Source organism: Monodelphis domestica, chromosome 5 (genome assembly GCF_027887165.1).
Source record: "Monodelphis domestica isolate mMonDom1 chromosome 5, mMonDom1.pri, whole genome shotgun sequence".
Classification (NCBI taxonomy): Eukaryota; Metazoa; Chordata; class Mammalia; order Didelphimorphia; family Didelphidae; genus Monodelphis; species Monodelphis domestica.
The window spans coordinates 161,850,524-161,872,507 of record NC_077231.1 but is presented as its reverse complement, the minus strand read 5'-3'; the positions used below and the strand labels follow the sequence as shown (position 1 = coordinate 161,872,507).

Genomic DNA, 21,984 nt, shown 5'->3' with positions numbered 1-21,984 from the left:
AAAAACAACTTTCTGAAGTCAAAGAAAAGAACTTAAGTTTGTTTTAGATAATGTTGCTCAAAGGACCTTTCTAACTGTATCTTTTTAATTTTTTAGGAGCTGGAGAATCAGGGAAAAGCACAATTGTAAAACAAATGAAGTAAGTGAATATAAAAATCATGATGAAATTTCTAGTTAGAATATATCTTTCTGGTAAGGGAAATACATTCTTTATTTTTCCTTCTCAGAATTATCCACGAAGCTGGTTATTCAGAAGAAGAATGTAAACAATATAAAGCAGTTGTTTATAGCAACACCATTCAGTCAATTATTGCTATTATTAGAGCAATGGGGAGATTAAAGATAGACTTTGGAGACTCTGCTAGGGCGGTAAGTATCTTTTGTGCATGTGTATTTTATTCATTTTGATTAGATTTTGGAAATTTTTGTTTGTATTTATGCTCCTACCACCAAGTAGGCTTGCTGTATTGATCATTTTAATTGCATAATGTATTATTTTGTGTTACATTTTAATAAAGCTATCAATGATGATTGCAAGCAAGAGAATGTTCAGAGGGTCTTTGTTAACCAGAGTATTCATTATCTCAGTCCTTACAGGTTACCAAGTTGTGTTTTTGTTTTGGTCTAGACTTGTGATTTAAATGAGGTAGAGACTTCTCCATGAGGAAACTCATTTTACCAGTCTAAATCAGTAACTGTCCTTTAATTTATGTCTTACAGTCACATTGGCTTACAGGTATTTAACCTCTAGTATTATACAACCAACATGTCATAATAGGTGCTTAATAAATACTGATTGACTAACTTTTTGTCATACTCTCCTGACCCAAAAGTTAACTCTATGCAGTATGCCATGCTAGTGTCCTAGGAACTTGTCTAAGAAAGAAAAAGTCATTCCTACTCCAAAATATTCAGTAGTGAACTCAGTATTTATAAAATGAATCCTCATTCAAGCACTTCTTTCTGCTTAACACTAACAACTATTCCTACCCATTTTTTAACCTGAGTCTGGATAGGAACTAAAAAAAAAAGGAAATGTTTTGAATTAAGAAAAGCCCTTGGGAAAATTGCTTTGGCTCCAAAATGATTTCACAGTAGCAAAATCTTTATGAGTTCTCTATAAAATTCACACATGCAGTGATAGATAATATATTCTTTAAGAGAAATCATCTTCCTCAAAAATCAAGAATTAAGTTTATGATTTACTGAACATGTGCAATTATATCCTAAATTTTGCTAAATTTGAGAAACATGTTTGTGTATGTATATATAATATGCATATATAGATATATATTTGCTGAAGCTGAATTTCTAAATAATTCTTTCAGTATATAGCATGAAAAATTGTTCTTTTGAATGGATTCACTTTTAAGTACCACTCATCTTCAGATGAGGACTGAAAAAAGTAGTGGAGTACTAAAATTCAGCTCCCACATAGCAGATTTAATGCCTTTTTTTAGTGATAATGAACTCCCCTCTGATCCTCCCCGTGTAAGACTCTTAGGGTTTCTTCCAGTTTAAGATTTGTGACTATGATTGTATTTGTACCCTCATTCCTTTTGGATTACTTTATGCATTAAAAAAACAGAGGTAGGAAAGCTCAAGATTTGTTTGTGTGGAGCAATCAGAATATGATGGTCACAGTTATCAAAGGAAGAGAGAAATAAGGTAGGTTTGGGGGTTCATTGGTTTAGAGTCCAAAGGAAACACTGAGTCCTTCTCATCCATCCCTCTCTTGTTCTAGAAGAGAAAACATAGACCCAGAAATGTGAAGTGATTTACCTAAAATCATATTCAAGCTTAGGTCCTTAGAGGCTCGATTAGAACCAGACTGTGACTTTGAGCTACAGGGCCCTTTCTAATATATGATACTACTTATCTTCTGTTTTATTCCTTATGTATGACATTAACAATTAAAATCATGAAACAGATTTCTCTTTTTACCTTTCAAAGAATCTTTTATGAACTTAACATGTTCATGTTAACAGGAACTTAACATTTATTAGAGACAGACTTTTGCCCTATAGGACAAATGTTCTTTTAGAAGCAAATAAAAAGAATTTAACAGTATTTTTTTTTATTCACTATCACCAGGGTCTTCTCTTTCTTTAATTTACATGGACACCAACATAGTTTGATTTTTCTGACTTAACATGTAGACTCTTAATACCTTTGTTCTCCTTATTTTCTCAAATCTTTTCCACTGTAAGATCTCCTTTCTCTTTTCACATCTTCCTACTTGATTTTAAAGCATTCTTCTTCAAACCTTTACCCCCCATTATTCCCAGTATAAGCACTTGTTATCTATCTTATCAAATTGAAACCTTTTTCCTTTGTAACCTATAAAAATATATATTTAAATTCAGTATATTTTAATAATAACTAATATTCATAATAAGCTTATTCAGTGCCAGATACTATGCTTTGTGCTTTACAATTATTACCTCCTTTGATCCTCATTACAAATTTCCTCCTCATCTGGGATGGAGGTATTATTATTATCCCCATTTTACAGATGAGGAAACTAAAGCAAGCCTAAGTTAAATGACTTGTCCAGGGTCACATAACTAGTAAGTATCTGAGGCTGCATTTAAATTTGGATTTTCCTTAATTCAAGGCCAGACCTTTATTCAGTCTTCCATCTAACTTCCTGAATCTTTAGACTGAACCTCTAATTTTATTGGTGTAGAGGTTAGGTTCTACCAGTGTCAATGAATAACTACTCTAAAATATTCTTAGGAATAGTCTCAGACTCAAATAGAAACAGGGCCAGCCACTAAATGATCTATAAGAATTCCTGCATGTACATATTAACTTAGAACAATTCATTAATATTATTTATGTTGTATAGCATTTTTATTTACTTTGTTATTTTCCTATGACTTTAAAAATCTAGTTCTGGCTATATTGCACTGTTATAGGCAGGCTAGCAAGACAGGTATTTGATACCTCTGTCTTAAAGCATTGCCTTAGGCACTGAGAGAATAAGTAGATTGTCTAGGATCACATAGCCATTATGTGTCCCAGGATCCATTTGAACTCTGGTCTTCCTAACTTTTAGCTTTCTTTTCTACCAAACCACACTAAGACTGTAACAAGCTAATTTCTTAGTGTTTTCTGACAAAATTAGTTTAATTAAGCATATTCCCCCATTGCTTTTTGTTTTCCCCAGTTTTATAAATATTCTTTATGTTTTTGTAAGCTTTATGTGTTTTCTCATTACATTAGAAACTTACCGAACAGAAGGTCTTATTACCTTGTTTGTAAACTCTCCTCCTGCTCCCCACTACTTATTTTCAATACCAGTGATTATTTTCAAAAATCATAACTGTCTTAAATATTATATTGAAACGTGCACAATCATTTTTTTTTGTCTACTGCTAGTTTCTTTCAAATGAGTATATCTATGAGTATTTATTGTTAATTGGATAACTACATTATTTGACAGGGGGTGGGGTAGGGTTTTTTTGCTTTGGAAAAGTCACAGAAATAGTACAAATGTCTTTTAAAAAATTCCCTCTTTGTTTCTGAGATCTTGCCTTAGATATATGTGTTTGTAGTTCACAAATTTTAGGTCCCTAGCTATTAAAAAAAAAAAGAATCATTAGCTATTATATAGTTCTTTTCTACAAAAGTATCAGCTTATATACATTAAATCTGAGTCTTTTAAATAAATAAGAATGATTTCTATTAATTGGTTGGAATCTAGGTTAAATTAAAGGATTATTTTGGATAGTAGAAAACAATTTCTTTTTAATTTTACAAATAATCTCAGGAATGTAGGCTATTAAGGACATGTTTTCTTTGGGTTTATTAAGGATATATCACATGTGGTAAGCTGATTGCATGCATTCTTCTTAAAATTTCCTAAAAAAAGGAAACATATGCTTATGTATTGTGATTCCATCTGGAAGATGTGATTATTTTTCACATTTTGTTCATGACTGGAAAATGGTGAGCTTTATGAATTGGCAAGAAAAAGTCTCTGTTTTCCTTCAGCAAATAGGCTCCAATACCCAACTCCATCAAAATCCTCTCTTTATCATTCATCACATTTTTGGTAAGCAATTATATTTTTCCATTTATGCTTAAAAATATAGACTATAGTCTGAAATGAATACCTATGAGGATTGCAGCTAATAACCTTTTAGCTTCAATTTACCAAAAAAACTCTGAAGATGACCAAAGAACTTAATTCCCTTTTTTGATCATAATACATGGAAAAATTAAAAAGTTAAAAAAAACCCACTAAATACATAATCTAAAAAGTCATATTTACTGTCTAGTTCTTAGTCAAATTCATAATTCTTAAAGATAGGAATAGAATGCAAATCACATCTCTTTAAGCAATGTTGTTTTTAACCTGAGTTAATAAATGGCCAAGAATCTAGTACTGACTTTTAAAAATATATATTATAATTTAGTCTGTATTGTGTACTGCTTATTTCTCTGTGGCATGTTGGTGACTCTTATGAAAGGTGGTCAGAGTAGGCAACAAATTCTGGCAGATGCTAGCCAGCTGGAAGAACATCAGGTGGATCTTATCCCCAAAATAGTTAAGTTCTGAAGGTTTATTGCCCAGTTGGCCATATGGTGGTGAATTTTTTTTTTTTGGCCATAGCAGCTTTTGAAAACTTTCTCTTTTGAAGAGAGAGTGCAGTTAAAATCATTGGCTTTAAAATCACAGGAATGTGAAGTACAAAGGTAGGTAAAATGACTTAAAATGTTTGGAAGATATATTTAATTTTGTTTGCATTTTTAAACTGTACATTGTGTGAAATAATAGCTATTTTAAGAAATCCAATAAAATGTTATGTTGAAAATGCACAATATAATAGGTTCAGTATTCTAGAAATTATCATGTAATTTGCATACCATTTTTATTTGGAGGAGATAAAATGAAAAAAACTGCTTTTTGTAATAGCATCAAAATGATGCTCAAATATGTCTGTTGTGTGGTAAGATACTCATGTTGTTTCTTTCTTGTCTTCTAATATAACATCTAAAATTCAACTGGAAGTTTGAGGGGAGGAAATCAATCCTGTTAGTTTTCTGTCAGAAAATTTGTATTACACTTAAGAGAAAAAAATGCACCATATATGTAGATATCCCTTGCCCTAAAGTATAACACTATTTTTAAAGGAAAAATTAAACATTCAGTGTAAAATTACAATTTCTGAGTTGGAAGGGACCTAAAAGGCCATTTAGTCCAACCTTTTATCTGAAATGAATTGCCACTATACCATATCCAACAAATAACCTCTACTTAGAACTGTTTAGGGAGTAGAGAAGAATATATAATCATTTTGTGGGACAACTTGTCCTACTTTGGGTTTCTCTTAGTGTTGGGAAATTTGTTTGTTTTCTATGACATTAACGCTAAACTTGATCTCTTTGCAACTTTTGTACTTTGTTGCTGGTTATACTTAGCAAAGCCAAACAACACTTCTACTTTCATATACTTAAAGATAGCTATCCCATCCACCTTAAGTTTTTCCCTTTGCCAGACATCCATATTCACATGACACGTTCTCAAAGACTTTCGCCATTCCTGGTTACATTCCTCTGCACTTTTTGATATATTTAATCAGATAGCATGATTTTGATCAAGATTAGAGCATTTTAATACAATATTCTTTATGTGTTTTATAAAAGTTAAAGCCTAGGAGGAAATTAATCCCATAAACATTTAACAATGAAGCCTTATTGGCTATAAGATAGGTATTCACAAACACACATACACACACACACACACCCTTTATGCATAGTGAAGTAAAAAAGGAAAATGAAGAAAAGGAGTTTAAAAATTCAAACAGAAAACTGAAATTAATTCCATACATGTATAAAATTAATAAAAATATCCATATAATTTGGTTTTATACATTTATATATAAATAGATATGTGTATATGTGTGTACATATGTATGGTTCAATGCTTTAAAATACATTCTTAATTTCAGTTCATCCTTCATTTTTCATTCAAAATATTTGTGCAAAAATATATTGCAAAGTATTTGGGGAATTCTTAAGTCCAAAAAGGAAAAAGAAATTACTCTCCAAATCTAAATGTATTTGTCTCTTAGGATATTCAATAATATGCCCTCATCCTACTCACTCAGTCTTATTTCCTACTAATCCCAAAAATGAACATCCTGGTTGAAATGAAAGGCTGAACTTCTCCAGTCATTTTGTTTTCTTTATCACACATATTCAATGTTTTTGTTTATTCTATGTTTTTCATATAATTTCCTCCCCTTCTTTACCTAGGTCCTAAAGTATTTATACCTTAGGTTCTAATTTAAATTTTCATTACTCTTACTCCAAAAGGTTGGCATTTCCTTAAAGACCAGATCCCCAAAGTGACTATTACAATGCATCCCACACAAAATAAATACTTTTAAGACAAAATATCAGAGTGAAAAGGATGCTATCTTTGGAGTCAGAATATATGGGGTTAACTTAACTGTGTTACAATGTACCAGTCTCATAGACTCCTAGGCTTTAGTTTCTTCATCTATTTTAATGATTATAATAGGACACTTAACTCAAAAAGTTTTATAGGGGGAAAGCTCATTGTAACCTGAAAGATGGATAGAAATTATAAGCATATTGATTCATTGTCTTTAACAAGTTCAAAGACAAAGAGCATATCATACTCATCTTGGTATCCTTTGTGTTCTTCAAAGAATGTAGCATGTTGTAGAAAGAGCTTTAGCCCAGGGTTCTAGTTCTTTCTCTGTTATTTGCTGGGAAATCTTTTGGACAAATCATTTTTCTCTGGATCTCACTTTCTCTTGAGTGTATTGGAAGATCATTTTTTTTTAAACCCTTACCTTCCCTCTTGGAGTCAATACTGTGTATTAGCTCCAAGGCAGAAGAGTGGTAAGGGCTAGGCAATGGGGGTCAAGTGACTTTCCCAGGGTCACACAGCTAGGAAGTGTCTGAGGTCAGATTTGAACCCAGGACCTCTCTAGACCTGACTCTCAATCCACTGAGCCACCCAGCTGCCCCCTTGAACTTTCAGCAATGGCATTCTCTTGATTCTTTCAATCATTATTTCTAATAGTTTTCCTAGTCTTAACTATCTAGTGAGGATTACCTAGGATAAATACCTAGAAGAAGTATGTTTGTCACTTTGTTTTGCTTTTATTTTTAGAACAGAGTGAAACATTTATTTTTTGTTTTATAATAGTTTTTTCCTTCTTTTCTTTTGTTTTATGATTGTTTAGGATGATGCCCGGCAACTTTTTGTACTTGCTGGAGCTGCTGAAGAAGGTTTTATGACTGCAGAACTTGCAGGTGTTATCAAAAGATTGTGGAAAGATAGTGGTGTGCAAGCCTGCTTCAATAGGTCCCGGGAGTACCAACTTAATGATTCTGCAGCATAGTAAGTAATTTTAATTTCAGTACTAAAATATCCTTATTAATTATAGACAGATGTATTTGTATTTCAGAATTTTATTGCTAAAATGTCAGATGCAGTTGCACAACTGAAAATATTTCAATGTCTTTCATGTTTTATTTTGTGTCATTTCTAGTATGCCATTGTTAGTTATTTCCTTTGTATGCAGAAGTGCCTGAAGAAATTAATGCATGTGTTTTTAGTGAAAAAATATATATCAGGGGAATGTTTTAAAAATACATTTCAAGGAAAATAATTATGGTCTCTAGTACCAAGATTCACATGTGTTCATCTGGCAAGTGCCAGAGAAATTAAGAGTATAACTGAATTATAGCTGCATTATTGTTTTTGTTTAGAGGTTCTTAACCAGGGATCCTAGGAATAGATTTCAGAAGTTCCTTCAGTTTGCTTGGGGGAAAAAATGACATTTTTTAATAACCCCAAACTGAAAGTTAGCAATTCTTTTCATTTATGCACTAAAAAAAAAACAAAAAGAAAAAACAAATAAACAGCATTCTGAAAATTTTTGTAGTTTTGACTTAACTGCCCAAAGGTCTTCAAGCTATAAAACAAATTACAAAACCCTTTTCTACTTTAATGATGAGAAACCATGGTCTAACATGTAGTCCTGGAGGAGGAACTCCTTTCGATGGTCAAGGTCTCAAGTGGGAAGTGCCCTAAATAATAATATACTTTAAAATGGTCATGAATACATCATATTGCAGTAAACATTGTGAATGACAGTAGAAGTGAGGCCTGCTGTACTTCTAGAAGGCTTTGAATTATAGCTATCTTTAGATAGTCTTTTAATGAACAGCCCCCCAACTTGCCCATAGTGATTCAAACAATTATAAAACCCTATCTGCCTTTTAGATTTTACTCCAGAATTTGTTATATATTTCTATATTATATATATTCTAAAGAAAATTTCTCATGCTAACTTTCTTCTTTAGTATTCCTTTAAAAGTCATGTATTTGGGGGCAGTTGGATGGCTCAGTGGATTGAGATCCAAGCCTAGAGAAGGGAGGTCCTGGGTTAAAATCTGGCCTCAGACCCTTCCCACCTGTGTGACCCTGGGCAAGTCACTTGACCCCCATTGCCTTTACCACTCTTCTGCCTTGGAACCAACACACAGTATTGATTCTAAGACTGAAGGTAAGGGTTTAAAAAAAAAAGCCAAAAAATATATTTTGTGCTTGCTGAACTTTATAAGATAGTTTTATTTTCTTGTTGGCATCATTTGCTTTTCAGAGTTTGAATGACCATGAATTATAAAATAGAACAGTCAAATGTAAAATAGGATGTTGAATGGAAAATAATGGAGAAATAAGTGAATATTGTAGAAGGTGCAGGAACAACCTCCCCCCCTTCCCCAATATACACAAAACACAGCTAAATGAGAAATAGCCAGTGAGAGATTCTCTGCCTTTTGAGATGTGGATGGTGACGGCTTCCTTGACTGCCCCATTCCATAAGATATCTTTTTTGAACATTAGTAATTATTGCCTATAATATTTATTTGACATTTATCATAAACTCATTAACACTGAATTGTTGCTTTTTATGTTTGTGTCCTATCAGTCTTTATTATCAGCATTTTTATGGCAGAAATTTTATCTTACATAGCTTTATGTCTATAGCTTAATACTGTGCCTTTCTTATATTGAGTCCTTTGTAAATTTTAATCGTGTGTGGTCTTTTCCCTGTGCTTTTCTACCTGCCGTTATTACATTATTAATGGTGAATAGCTAGAGATTCACTAAGTCTCTAGCAATAAACTTCATTTTCCCTCCTATTGACTTTTTTTAAAATTCTTATCATAGTCGAATCAATACTGTGTAATGTTTTCAAGGCAGAAGAGCCATTAAGGGCTAGGGGGAGTAAAGGGACTTGCCCAGGGTCACACAGCCCCATTGGCTCTTGATAATATTTTCAATTTATTTCAGAGAAAGATTTTAAATGAAATATTCTATAGACGGTGAAATTTATTATTTTTAAAAAGTTTATTAGGACAATTGAATTCTCGGAAAGTCCACTTTATAACCATATTCAGTGGAGCATGAAGTTTATCAGATATTGAATGATGTTAAAAAAGATGAAGTGTAAAGTAACTATTAACTATATTATGTAATAGTTACTTTCCACCTCATCTTTTAGATACAATTTATGATTTTGAACAGTTCTTTGAAAGTCTTTAGATTCACTCTTTTCCCCCCTTAATACCATGAAATACAAACATACTACTTTGATATAATAGAACTATTAATGAAAATTCTATTAATGAAAAGTTAATGCAAAAATCAAACTTTTCTGAATCCACAAGTATTGGAGGAACTCACTAGTTGAACAAAATTGTAGGGAGACAGCTTTATACTTTACATGTTTGTTGTTTTTGAGCTATGTTTTCTTGTGTCAAAATATAAAAGTTTGCAAAAGAGCTAAAATTAGGGAGTTATTTGTTTAATGCTTCTAACAGGATCCTTTTAGATACTTTAGGAATATTTTTAGGGCATTTCTGTAAATTGTATCCCTTATTCATGCAAATAAACACACTGTGTATTCATTTTTATAAGTATGGGTGTATTTGTGGTTCTCTCTATTATTGAGGGGTTTTTTTTTTGTCCATTTAATAGTCTGAGTAAAGAAGTCCCCTCCACGAAGAGAGGTGTACAACTAACTCTAAACTTTAGTCTGAAATACTTTCTTGAAGAATCGAAAGGTTTAAATAATTTATTCAGGGTCAGGTAGGCAATATATCAAAGGCATGAATTGAATGCCCCTCCCCACCAAACTCTAAGGATAGCTCTCTATTGACTATACCACACCACCTCATATATTATTAGTTATTGATTATTGCCAGAAAGTATTTGAATGAGTCATTACTACTCCTACTCCCATCAGTAGAGAATTGAGCACCTGCTGGGTATAAGGCATTATGCTATGTATTTATATTACAGGCAAGAACTGTCTGGGACAACTCTGATTTGTAAAATTGAAAATTTCTACAATCTCTCAGTCTGCATGTTTCGCATGTGCCATTATCATATTAATAGTCCCAAAATACTTTTTATTATTCACATATTTCATTGTGGGGAGATGACAAATCAAGTTCAGATCCTGATTCTAAAACTTACTAGCCATAAATGAATGATTTTGTATTTCAGTTTAATCCATAAAATGAAGGATATCAGAATTACACTATCTTACAAAAAGGACTTTGGTAAACCTTAAAAGTTGTAATTTACAAATTAAAAGTCTTTGCTGGTTTTGGAGATTGATGGGGCTAGATTACTTGGCATGCCCCCCAAATCTAGGGTTTATTCAGGGTACAATCTCTGTACATTATAAAGAAGTGTATCAAGGAAAGATATAGACTGCAAAATGATTCTTTATGTATTTCCCCTTTCTAAAATCCTGGCATAACAGAAGGGAGTGGACTTTTGGGAGCAGATAGAATCTCATGATATTTTGAACACTAGGGAATGCTGCTGAATAACACAGAGGTTTGTTTTAAGTAGTACCTGGCCTCTCATGGGTCTCTAAAAAGCATCCAGCCCTGCCTCAGGGATGGGAGGTGGGGGTGTTTGCCTCCTCAGACTCAGCCAGTTCTCCCCTTCCTACCCAGAGTGCTTTCACTCTCACCCAGAGAGCTACATACATGCTACTCTTTAAGCACCATCACTGTGTAGAGAAGGGAGACATGAGGAAGGCTCTTCTCTCAGAAGATACAGTATTGCCAGAATGTATTCTTGAACTGTGTTTGATGACTAAATCTTTTCAAGTTAAGCAAAAATTCTATACTTTTTGCTTGGGATGAGTATATTACCCTTATAGCTGGGTTTACAGGGATTGCTAGCTACCCTTCTAAGAAAGAGAACCTAAGAAAGATTCCTTTTGCCTAGAATGTCCTCTCTGTCCATTTTGCATATCCAGGTATTCTTACCTTCTATTCTCCTGTCCTATAGCTATCCTTCCTTGACTCCTTGACCTATCAGCCTCACATCCTCATTGTGCTCAGGTCTCCTATAGCACTTATTGCGTGCAATGCATATATTTTGATAATATATACTTGTACTTTTCCCCCAATGATTCCTAGAAATTAGAAAATATTTTGTATCCCCAGCCACCATTTGCCAGTCAGGGAACATAATAATACCATATTCAATATAAATTAAATTAAGTTGTTCCATGTAAGTGGATTTCTAAAGGGTGAATAGCCGCCAAAGACAAGTAGATATTTAATGTGGATATATTGAATTTTTGTAAATCATTTTTCATTAATCCACTAAAGTACAGGAGTCTAAAAATTCTGTTGACCTTATTTGAAAATGAATTATAAGATTTCAGAATGTGACCACTGTTAGTATTAAAAGTCACTTTCCCCCCCCCCCCCAACAGTGTATTAGCATTTTATTTAGGAAACTAAGACAAGAAAATTGAAAAATTACCCCAGACCAGTTGGTTTTATAGTATTCTTTTTCCTTAATTCAAAAGCTATGTGGGTTCTAAACATATAAAATGACAGTTTTAGGCAAGCTTCCAAACACTAGATGAAACCAGGAAAGTACTGTAGCTCCAGCTATGCAAGAATAGTGAACTGTGGTATTTATAGTTCATTAACTATTCAGTAACCTGAGAGCAAGCAAGTTTGAGCCTTAAAGGATGGGAGTAACTACCAAATGAACATCATTTAAACCTGAAGAAAATCCATTACTTAGAATTTCAAATGCCTTTCCAACAGGAGAATGAGTTAGGCACTAAAGCTAAATGACAGAGGAGAGACAGATGCCACCCGGGCAAGTTGCCAAATGGTTATCATGAAAATCATTAAGAGAGTATACTGGTACACCCAGTGGTGACACTGTTGCGACAGTCAGACACCTGGCAGGGAACAATCCTAACTCTTCCCCAGAACTCAAACAGGGCTTTGGACCCAAGGAAAGAAACATACCCTATTTGTTGAGAATAGTATTAAAATGAAAATTCTCTGGTAATTTCTTGGACAATTGAACCTCACCTTGAAATTCCTAGAGTCAGGAAAAATAACAGGCTACTTCACATTAATGTTTTTTCTTTTCTTTTTTTTTTCATTTGAATTAGTTTATTTAGTCAATTTAGAACATTATTCCTTGGTTACAATAATCACATTCACATTATTGTTTTTATAGGTGATAATTGTAATTCAAGATTAGATCATTTTCCTTTAAGAACAGAGCTACAACCCAACTATGCTGTTCATGTTATTGACATCATACTATAATCAGTTAACTGCCAGCAAGTAAAGAACAATCTCACATTCTCATTTGTTTGTTTTTATATGCTAGAAATATTCTTTTATTAATTAAAACTCTTATTTGTAAAGTTAGACCATTAGTTTAGCATTGGAAGGAAGGCATTTTTTTTAGTTCTACTAGACTAAAAGGGGAAAAAATCATTGATGTCCATATATAAGTAAACAACCAGATTTTAAATGGAGTTGCCATTTTAATAAAGAAGCTTTTAAGTACACTGCATCCTTGGTAGCTGGAGTTAATGAAAAATAAGAACATAAAATATAAAACTTTAATAACTGTACCAAATAATTTAAACATTTGTAGCATGTGTGTATATATATACATAAATATACATATGTATGTATATAATGCAGCATATGATCATTGCTATGGATTCTCCATGTTCACCTTCCTCTCCCTATAAGATCATACTTTGTCATGGTACAGGCAGACCTTCCTATCTCATTCAATTCTTATCCATCTTCTTGAATATGTCATAAAGGATCAGCCCAACATAATGAGGGCCCTCATATGTTTTTTGTTTGTTTTAAAAGATATTGATTTAATATTTGTTTTCCATTTTTATTTTTTAATGAAACTTTTAAAAATAAGAAATCATAAAGACAACAAAATAATACTTTCATGCACTTAAAACTAACACTACTAGTGTTTGTCCTAGTTAAAACAAGTGGTTAACTTTGAAAAATGTGAATGGATAAAATTAAAGATACTGATTAAAGTTTTAATTGTCAGCCACCACAGGGGAAAGTTCAAAAGAGCCAGAATAACTTATCAGTCAGTAAACATTTATCTCTTAAACACACAAGATCAAGGCATACAAGGTCAGCACCACCTTTCAAGTACAAAGTGACTTCAGTAGCTTTGAGGAGTACAGGGAGAAATTACTAGCAGCTTTACCTTATAAAACAGTGAAAAACAGAACAAAAATAAGTCTGCAGGAGAGACCCAACTAAGAGAGAAAATCTGAGAGCATTTATAGATTAACTTTTTAGTAAATCAAATATTGTGACCAATAACAGATTTCCTAGCCTCCACTTTTAGACTCAGTAAATGATATGCTCTATCAAAGTAGAGCTGGAACTGAAAAATCAAGTTATCAATCAAGATAGAAGGTTCTAACCAATAGAAACATCATATTTTCTGACTTTATATCCTCTATCCTTTCCACCATTAAGTCAAGAGATAAAAATTACTAGATGATTTGAGTTTGGAGACTATTTTAAATCAGGTGAATTAGCAAAAAAACGTTATAGAAGACAAAGGAATTGAACAGATTTTGCAGACTAGAGGAGGGTGAAGGTCAGTTTGGTAGGTGTAATGGCATGAGCAAAAGTGAAGAGGAAAAATCACCCAAGGCACAAAAATGATAAAACAGCTCTTCACTAGATAGTTTCTAGTTTCTGCCAGGTGTGTCCTATCTAACAGTAGTCATATTTCTCAAATAAATATTATTATCTTAGCCTATATCTTGAGATGTACAATAAACACTCACTGCTTGTAGAATACAACATGGCCCTGGAAGCCACACTGAATTGCATACAGAGAAAGAGCTACTTGACTCAAATGGATGATTTTGTTATATGTGGTAGAAAGTTGATTGACTGAGAAGTGATAAAAGGGGAAAAAAACAGAACCTGAATGGGGTCAAAGTCTGGGCAAAGATTAATGAAGAACAAGCCAAAAGCTAAAGTTAGGTTTATTACTCAAAAATTCATGGGTTCACAATTTCATCTAAGTGGACACACATTTCCTTGTTAGAGAATGCAGTGCTTTGGGGCCTTTTTGGGAGTTGTACAAGAAATTTGTGAATGAATTGAATGAAGTGAATTGGGATGATCTACTCGACACCTGATCTGGTCTTTAGGCAGCAGACATTCAGTCTATTGCCCAGTCTCTTTCCCAGTCAAAGCTTTTCCATATTAGTATGGACAGACTGGGCAATAGGCTTAAGAATCTGCTGTCCAAGTAGGGGAGTACTACATTATTAGATGTTCTACCTTTGAACACTTATTCAAGAAATAAAAGTAAAATTAAACATGAGTCTTTTTTATATGGTTTACATATTGTTCTAGGTTTTGCTTTTGCTTCCAATTGACAAAGAAAAACAATCATTTTTCTTTAGGGGGAAAAAAGATTGAATTCTTTTTATGTCAGTAGGAGTTTTCATAAATATTTAGGCCTAAATTGGGTCTGTTTGCTAAATATCTTAGAACATGTGCTTAGAAAATGTTTTACTTTTTTCTTTTTCCTAGTGAATCTTTATGGGTTGATTAACCTACCATATTTGTTTTTTTTCCCTCCTCAGCTACTTGAATGACTTGGACAGAATAGCACATCCAAATTATATCCCAACACAGCAGGATGTTCTCAGAACTAGAGTGAAAACAACAGGAATAGTTGAAACACATTTTACTTTCAAGGATCTTCATTTTAAGTGAGTATAGCTAAAAAATGCATAATGTATATTTAAGTATAAAACCTATTGCTTCAGAAACACAAGGCTTAAATGTACAAATATTTGAAGATCCAAATGCTAGGGAATGATAAATTGCTTTCTCAAAAATGGTAAAGGTAAGTTTTCATTGAAAAAAAAATGTAAGACATAAACACCCTGGAAATGATGTTATAATTTTATCCAGAAAAGAATTATATGCCATTTTCAACTACCTGCATTCAATTTTTTTGGAGAAATTTTAATATAAAAACCTTTTTTGTCTATGAAGGTCATGGATGACTTATCTCTTTTAGTTGAAAAACTAATTATTTGTTATATAATATATATGAACTAAAAGTTTAGTGAGAATGTATATATTTATAAAATATACTACTTGTGAAGTGATTTAAAATAATTGAACAATTCTAAATAATTGAAAATATGAAAGATTTCTGTGGGGCCTTTTCTTCTTTCTTTGCTTCCTCTACAAATCTGTAAGTTAGCGTTCTTATGATTTCTCAGTCTTGTATAGTGTTACACTGTTTTGAACTGCAAAGAACCTTGTTCTTTGCTATAAAATATTCTTTTTATGAATGGGGTAACAGCTACAGAAGCTAAATGAATGAAGTATCATGTTAAAACATACACTACTATATTTCTAATTTTTTTTCAATAGAAATAGGTTTTCATAGAAGATAGAAAATCCATTAAATTCACAAAATGTTGACCTGTTATTTTATATGCAAGGATGCTTCATTTATAAAATTTAATGATGTATTTTTCTCATCTTTTAATTTCTCACTGCTTCCTGGTTCTCCTTTGCAAAAAGCCTTCATTCTTTACTTTTCTCCTTTTGACTCTCGCATTTTCTCAGTTTAAATCTTTGTCCTCTTAGATTCTCTTTCTTTTATCATTTTAAAGGCATGACTTCATGTCATGACTGTTCTATTTTTTATTGTTCCCAAACCAATTCTAGGGCGTTGACTTACTAGTTATTCTTTCACATTTTGTTGAAATAAGCATCATTTCTTAAACCTCTATTGTATATATAATGCAAAGGAAATTACCAGAAGCCTGACCATTCATTAAGTGGGATATAACTATATTATTTTCATCATGAAGTGGATTCTTTCATAAAATAGTCTCATGGCATAGACCCAAAAACATTACTGGAACAGCAACTAGGCAATAGGTTTGCTTTATGTCAGATGCTTTGCTAAGTTCTAGGGTTACAAGGAAAAACCAAAAACAGCCCCTGCCCTCAAAGAGCTCATATTTTAACCTGGTGTAGAAGTTGGTGCTTTAGCTAAGTCGTGAAGGAAGCGAGAAACCACAAAATCAAATGATAGGAGACAGAACTCTCCAAATTGTGAGGGTAGCTAGTACATGGAGTATAGAGGCAGGAAATGAGTTGTCATCTACAAATTAATAAATGCTGGTTATTAATATTTTAAGGCTTAGAACAATAAGGGGCCATGTTGGCAAGATGTTTTAATACCCAATAGAGGAGTTTATATTTGATTGTAGAGGTAATGGGGAACTCAGTATATCGAGTCTGGAAAGTAGTGATACAGCCAGTTCTACATTTTAGGAAAGTCACTGGCAGATAATTGGAGTTTAGAGATATGAGGCATGAAGTTTTAATTAGAAGAGTTACTGGAACAGTGCAAGCAAGAGGTGATGGGAGTCTGGAATTAGGTGGTAGCTATGTGAATAGAGAGAAGAGGACACATGCAAAAGTATTGTAACAGTTAAATTAGTCTCTTGTAATAAAAGTATTATATTTAACGAGGTTTATTAAAGATGATTAGAAATCAAGGAATAAAGAAAATACAGAATAAGAAAAGCACATGCCTAGGGCTTTTTAGCCCATTCACAATTCACTTACTACATCTTGCGTGCCCAGTAGAGAGACACGTGTGCTTAGAAGTGGAAGAAGAGAGACTCATGGGAAGCAGAGAGCCCTTTAAATACTAAATTGTGTTCTCCCACTCAGGTGAGGACTCAGGTGAGATTATAGGGAATTCTGGGAAGTACCAAGGACTTCTGGGGATTGAAGTCCAGCAAATCTCCATTTTAACAGTATGTTTCAGGTTGTGTGGGGAATATGTGGTCAAAGATGATAATGTATATATTATGGAAATAGAAATCCAGTATTAAAGCCATTTGAAAGTCCAAAACTTTATTCTAATTATTGGGGCATTGTCTAATATCATCTGGACACTTTATTGTGTTCTATAAGGAATATCCAGCTTTCTATACTAGTTAGTGTTTTTGTCATTTCTTATAGAAGTGTGATCTGGTTTACAGCAATAAATTTAAGCAACTCTTAAGCTTATATCAAAGTTTATATCAGCATTTGAACTTCAAATATAAATTGTTTAGTTTTTAGTTGTTTTCTCCTTCGTCATCTATCCCCACATTTTTTTAAGATGTAAAAGCATCGTCCTTCTCAAGGAGACTAATGCACGTGTATAGAGATTGAAATTCAGTTCTGCAATGTCAACATCTAAAAATCCATTGATAATAGCATGGAATTTTACCCAATCACTGAAGGAATTTTCTTGTGGTATAAGCCAGGAGAAAACCTAATAATCATCAATAATTTTGGAAAAGTCTGTGCTCTGTCATTAATTGAAGTAGGGCTCATACATCTACTTGGGAACCTTTTCCAATGGATTGTTTTCTTGAGTATCAAAAAATAGTTTCTGATATCATTGGGGGAGGGAGAGTAAGATATTGCACATAACAGCTATCTAATAGCTAAAGTTTTCTTGGACAAGAGTCACAATTTTTTTTTGTTTAGTCTTAAATTATTTTATGATTTTTTTCCATCAAATACATTTTATAGCCACTTTTATGAAATTTAATTTTTTCACTAAACTTAATTTTATCTTTTCTTGATGACTCAATTATAACTAAGATCCTATGTTTGTCATATTTTGCACTACAGTTCTATATATATTTTGTTTTTCTCTCATCTTCCTTTCCGTCAGGCTAACATCATTTGTCATTGTGTCTTGTTTTAATAGTATTTAGACCCAACCCCTTCCAGCTTTCCACTTCTTCAGCAAAACTTATAATGAATTGTAAAGCATTAGTAAGCTTTCTAACAGGACCTTATCTTTTACTACTGGAGATTTGTGACTGACAAGTCTGGGTTTTATGGTTTGTTATGTGTTTTAAGGGTAGAGCTTTAGTGGAAGAAGGTGCCTAGCACTTTGGGCTTACTTCTGTGGAGGACTTAAAACAAGAGACAAAAGTTTTAAACAGATTGGGAGTTCTGAAATCAACACTGGAGGAGTAGCCATGTAGATAAAATAATGATTCCATTGAAGGTTCATAGGACTCTTAACAAACTGATTTGCTGATAATAGCAAATGTCCTGGCATCTTCAAAGGGAGTGTTGCTGGATTTTCATTTTTATTTATTTTAATAGTCACTGCTAAATGATTTGCATTATGGAATCCCATGGCATGGACCCAAAAGTATATGAATTGTTCTAAGGCTCGAGTCTATTTCCTAGCCTTCTAAAATGGAGAGTAAAGAAAAATGTTGGAAAGTAGAGCACAGATGAAAATGGCACTGGATGTAAAGGCATGGATAGGTTGTGTTCTTTGCTGATAAAAAGAATAACTATTATTATATTAAAATAGGCTCAAGAAAGCAAGGAAAAGAGCATTTATGCAATTTTTTATAAATACAATTTTCAATTAACAGTGTACAGTCAGAAAACCTAAATCTTTACTCACTGTGTGCCACTAAAATACTTTCTGATCTTTGTATTTGTCTCCTATAATATCAAACAAGGATAAATACCCCCGATTATTTTTCTCACACTTGTAAGAATAGTGCACGATACTAACTCTACAAGTGTTGAAAAATTGCTAATTAATTTTAAGAAATTAATCACTGATAGTTCAATAGATGTGCTCTGTAATATTTGCTTTAAATTTTGACTTGCATAAGTCTTAGAAATTCATCATGACTGAGTCATTTTTATTCCCAGGCTGGGTTTCTACAGTTTTGTCATTTCTTTACCCGTCAAGTACTAACCTGCTATGTAAAGATGTTTCTCATGATGACTCATACCCAAAATATATATTACAGATGAGGTAGAATTTTATATCATATGTTTAGGGTAACTTAATGGCTTAAGGATAATCTTGGGTTATTTAGGAATTCTTAAATTGGTTTAAGTTTTATTTTTAAACAGGTAATGTTAGATTACTATTCTTGCCAAAGTATTGGTTTCAGTTGTCCTTAAGAATTATGTGGATCCCAGAACAATAAAAACGAAAGTATATTTTGGATGTCCTTACTGAAAAGGCTGAGTATATTTAAGTTACTCAAAACACTTTTTTTTGTCTAGTATTAACTGATTTTGATAACAGTTCTCTCTCTCTCCCCCTCTCTCCCCCCCATCTCCCCCTCTCCCTCTCACCCCCTCTCTCCCCCATTCTCTTTCTTCTCTCGCTTCTCTCCCTTCTCTCCCTTTCTCTCTCTCTCTCTCTCTCTCTCTCACACACACACACACTCTCTCCCTCTCTCCCTCTCTCTCTCTCCCTCTCTCCCTCTCTCCTCCTTCTGTAGAAGAATGGTAACAGGTAGGGAACTGGGGTTAAGTGACTTACCCAGGTTCCCAAATCTAGGAAGTGTTTGAGACCATATTTGAACTTAGGACCTCTCCTCTCCAGGCCTGACTTTCTATCCACTAAGCCACCTAACTGCTCCGAGAGTTATTTTTTAATTCAAAATTTATTTTGGCTTCAATGAATAAATACAAATATCAAGCGCAAGAAAATAAAGAAAAGCAAACATATAAGCTAAAACCAACTAATATATTCAAATACAAGTGATTATAAAATAAGTATTATCAGTCTGATTTTCAGTCATTAACCCCATGCTTCCAAAGGTGTGAAATATGATTTTAATTTAATGGTGTTCACATCATAATAGATTAAGAGGTGAAAGGGACCTAAGAGATCTTTCAGTTCAATCTCTTCATGTGATAGTTGAGGAGTATGTTGAGACCCAAAGATGTTTATAACTTTACCATTGTCACATGAGTAGTATTAGTAATTAGTAATATTTTCTACCATTTTCTCCTGATTTTTGACCTTTGCTATCCATGTCTTCTATTTTTTTAATACCTAAACTCTCATTTCACATATTAGATAACCAAATCTCCTAATTTCCCTTAAAGTATATAGGAGTTTGTTGTGAATTTTATGTCCACCTTCGTTCCTTAAAATCAGAAATACCCTTCATTGTTTTATTTATTTTGTAACATTATCTTTACCACAGTGTTCTAAAATTTTTCAAAGACAAAATTATAAGGAATATTCATTGATTGAAGAAGTGTTTTTTTTTATTGAAAAAGAAACATTAAATTTAAATTTTAGTAGTTTCATGTATAAATATAATTGTATATATGTTTGTCGAATATTGTATGTGTTAGATGGAACTGTATTAGTGTAGAGTTAGGAAATCATTCCTATCTAAATATCTGTATGTGTGTGTCATACAAAGATTAGTCATGCTTTCTTATTGATCTAAAATTGTATCTCTTTTTAGATCAATGAGTGGGAATGACTAATGGTTTATTAAAGTAATATAGTAAAATTAAGAGTAACAAGTAATGGAGTAAAATTATCAGATAATATATTAAAATTCTCCTTTGGGATTAAAAAAGATGTTACTCTTGTGGAAACATGCAAAAACATGTGTAACAGTTTATTTTCTACTTTCTCCTGAACATATGGTTGAGGGAACTCAGGCTATTCATATAGTAGTGCTTTATCAAGTTCAAGTATAGTGAAAAGAAAACTAGAATTGCAAGCAGGTGTGTAGGATGTAGTGAAATTTAAGCACTCATACTTATGTCACCTTAGGCATGTAAACTAGTTTTTCTGAGACATAGGTTCCTAGTCTCTAAAATCTGGCAGGGAACCTGGGGAGTGAAATTTGGTATTATATTGTTAAATTCTTCCTATCTATATCTGTGATCCTGCCTTCCTCAGTATTTAATAAATTCTGTATTGACTTAAAAAGTCAAAATATTTGTTTTTTAAGAATTATCTGGAGAAGTTCAGAACTATCAATAATTGTATTCTTTATCTAATATAAACTAGTGGAGAAGTAATGAATTGCTGGGTTGTGAAAAAGTAGAAAGGCATGAAATGGGTTTGCAAATTCAACTCCATCCTAAAGTTAATGACTGGGGAGAAGAAAATTGGACATAGCTAACTAACATATATCACAGGTTTTGGGGAAGAATATTGATATTAGCATAATAGATCAAAATGTTTGTGCTAAACAGGGAGGGAATGAGAGATATCAAAGAAAAATATTCTGAAGGATAAAATAGGAATCATTCCATTAAAGAGGAAAAATGGGATTCATTTGGAGAGTTAGATGTGAATGAAGAGGTTACTCATCAGGCACCTTAGATTGTTAAAAGAAATGTGCAAAGCCTAGAAAGAAACAAGACTAAATTCCAAGTGTGGATTCATTCCATAAAAATAGCATTAGAAAAAAAAGCTCAGAAAGAATTGAGACTGAGGCTGAAAGAATCTGACAACAAAAAAGGAACAAAGAAGGATCCTTTTTTGCCTTGTGGTGAACACAGTGATAACTGGTATTGGAGAGAAAGTAGAGCTATTCAATTCCTATTTCATTTCTGTTTTCATTATCTAAGAGAACAACCTTTACATTGGAGATGACAGAACAAAAATGATTAACGGGAAGTTGATAACTGAAAGCAGCAAGGGAAGTTTATACTGAAAACAGCATAGGTTGTCTTTCTCTATGCCTTACTAAAACTCTGTTCTTCCTTCTCACCCTAACTTCT

The 21,984-nt window shown here is 32.8% G+C and overlaps 1 protein-coding gene across 1 annotated transcript in view; it reads left to right on the top strand.

Annotated features, from left to right (window-relative positions):
• GNAI1 (G protein subunit alpha i1) overlaps positions 1–21,984 on the top strand; it is an 81,460-nt gene that overhangs the window by 48,697 nt on the left and 10,779 nt on the right. The window contains exons 2-5 of the mRNA XM_001364564.5: positions 97–139; positions 228–369; positions 7,230–7,387; positions 15,003–15,131. Of these exons, the coding sequence (XP_001364601.1) occupies positions 97–139; positions 228–369; positions 7,230–7,387; positions 15,003–15,131 (472 nt within the window). The remainder of the gene's footprint in view (positions 1–96; positions 140–227; positions 370–7,229; positions 7,388–15,002; positions 15,132–21,984) is intronic.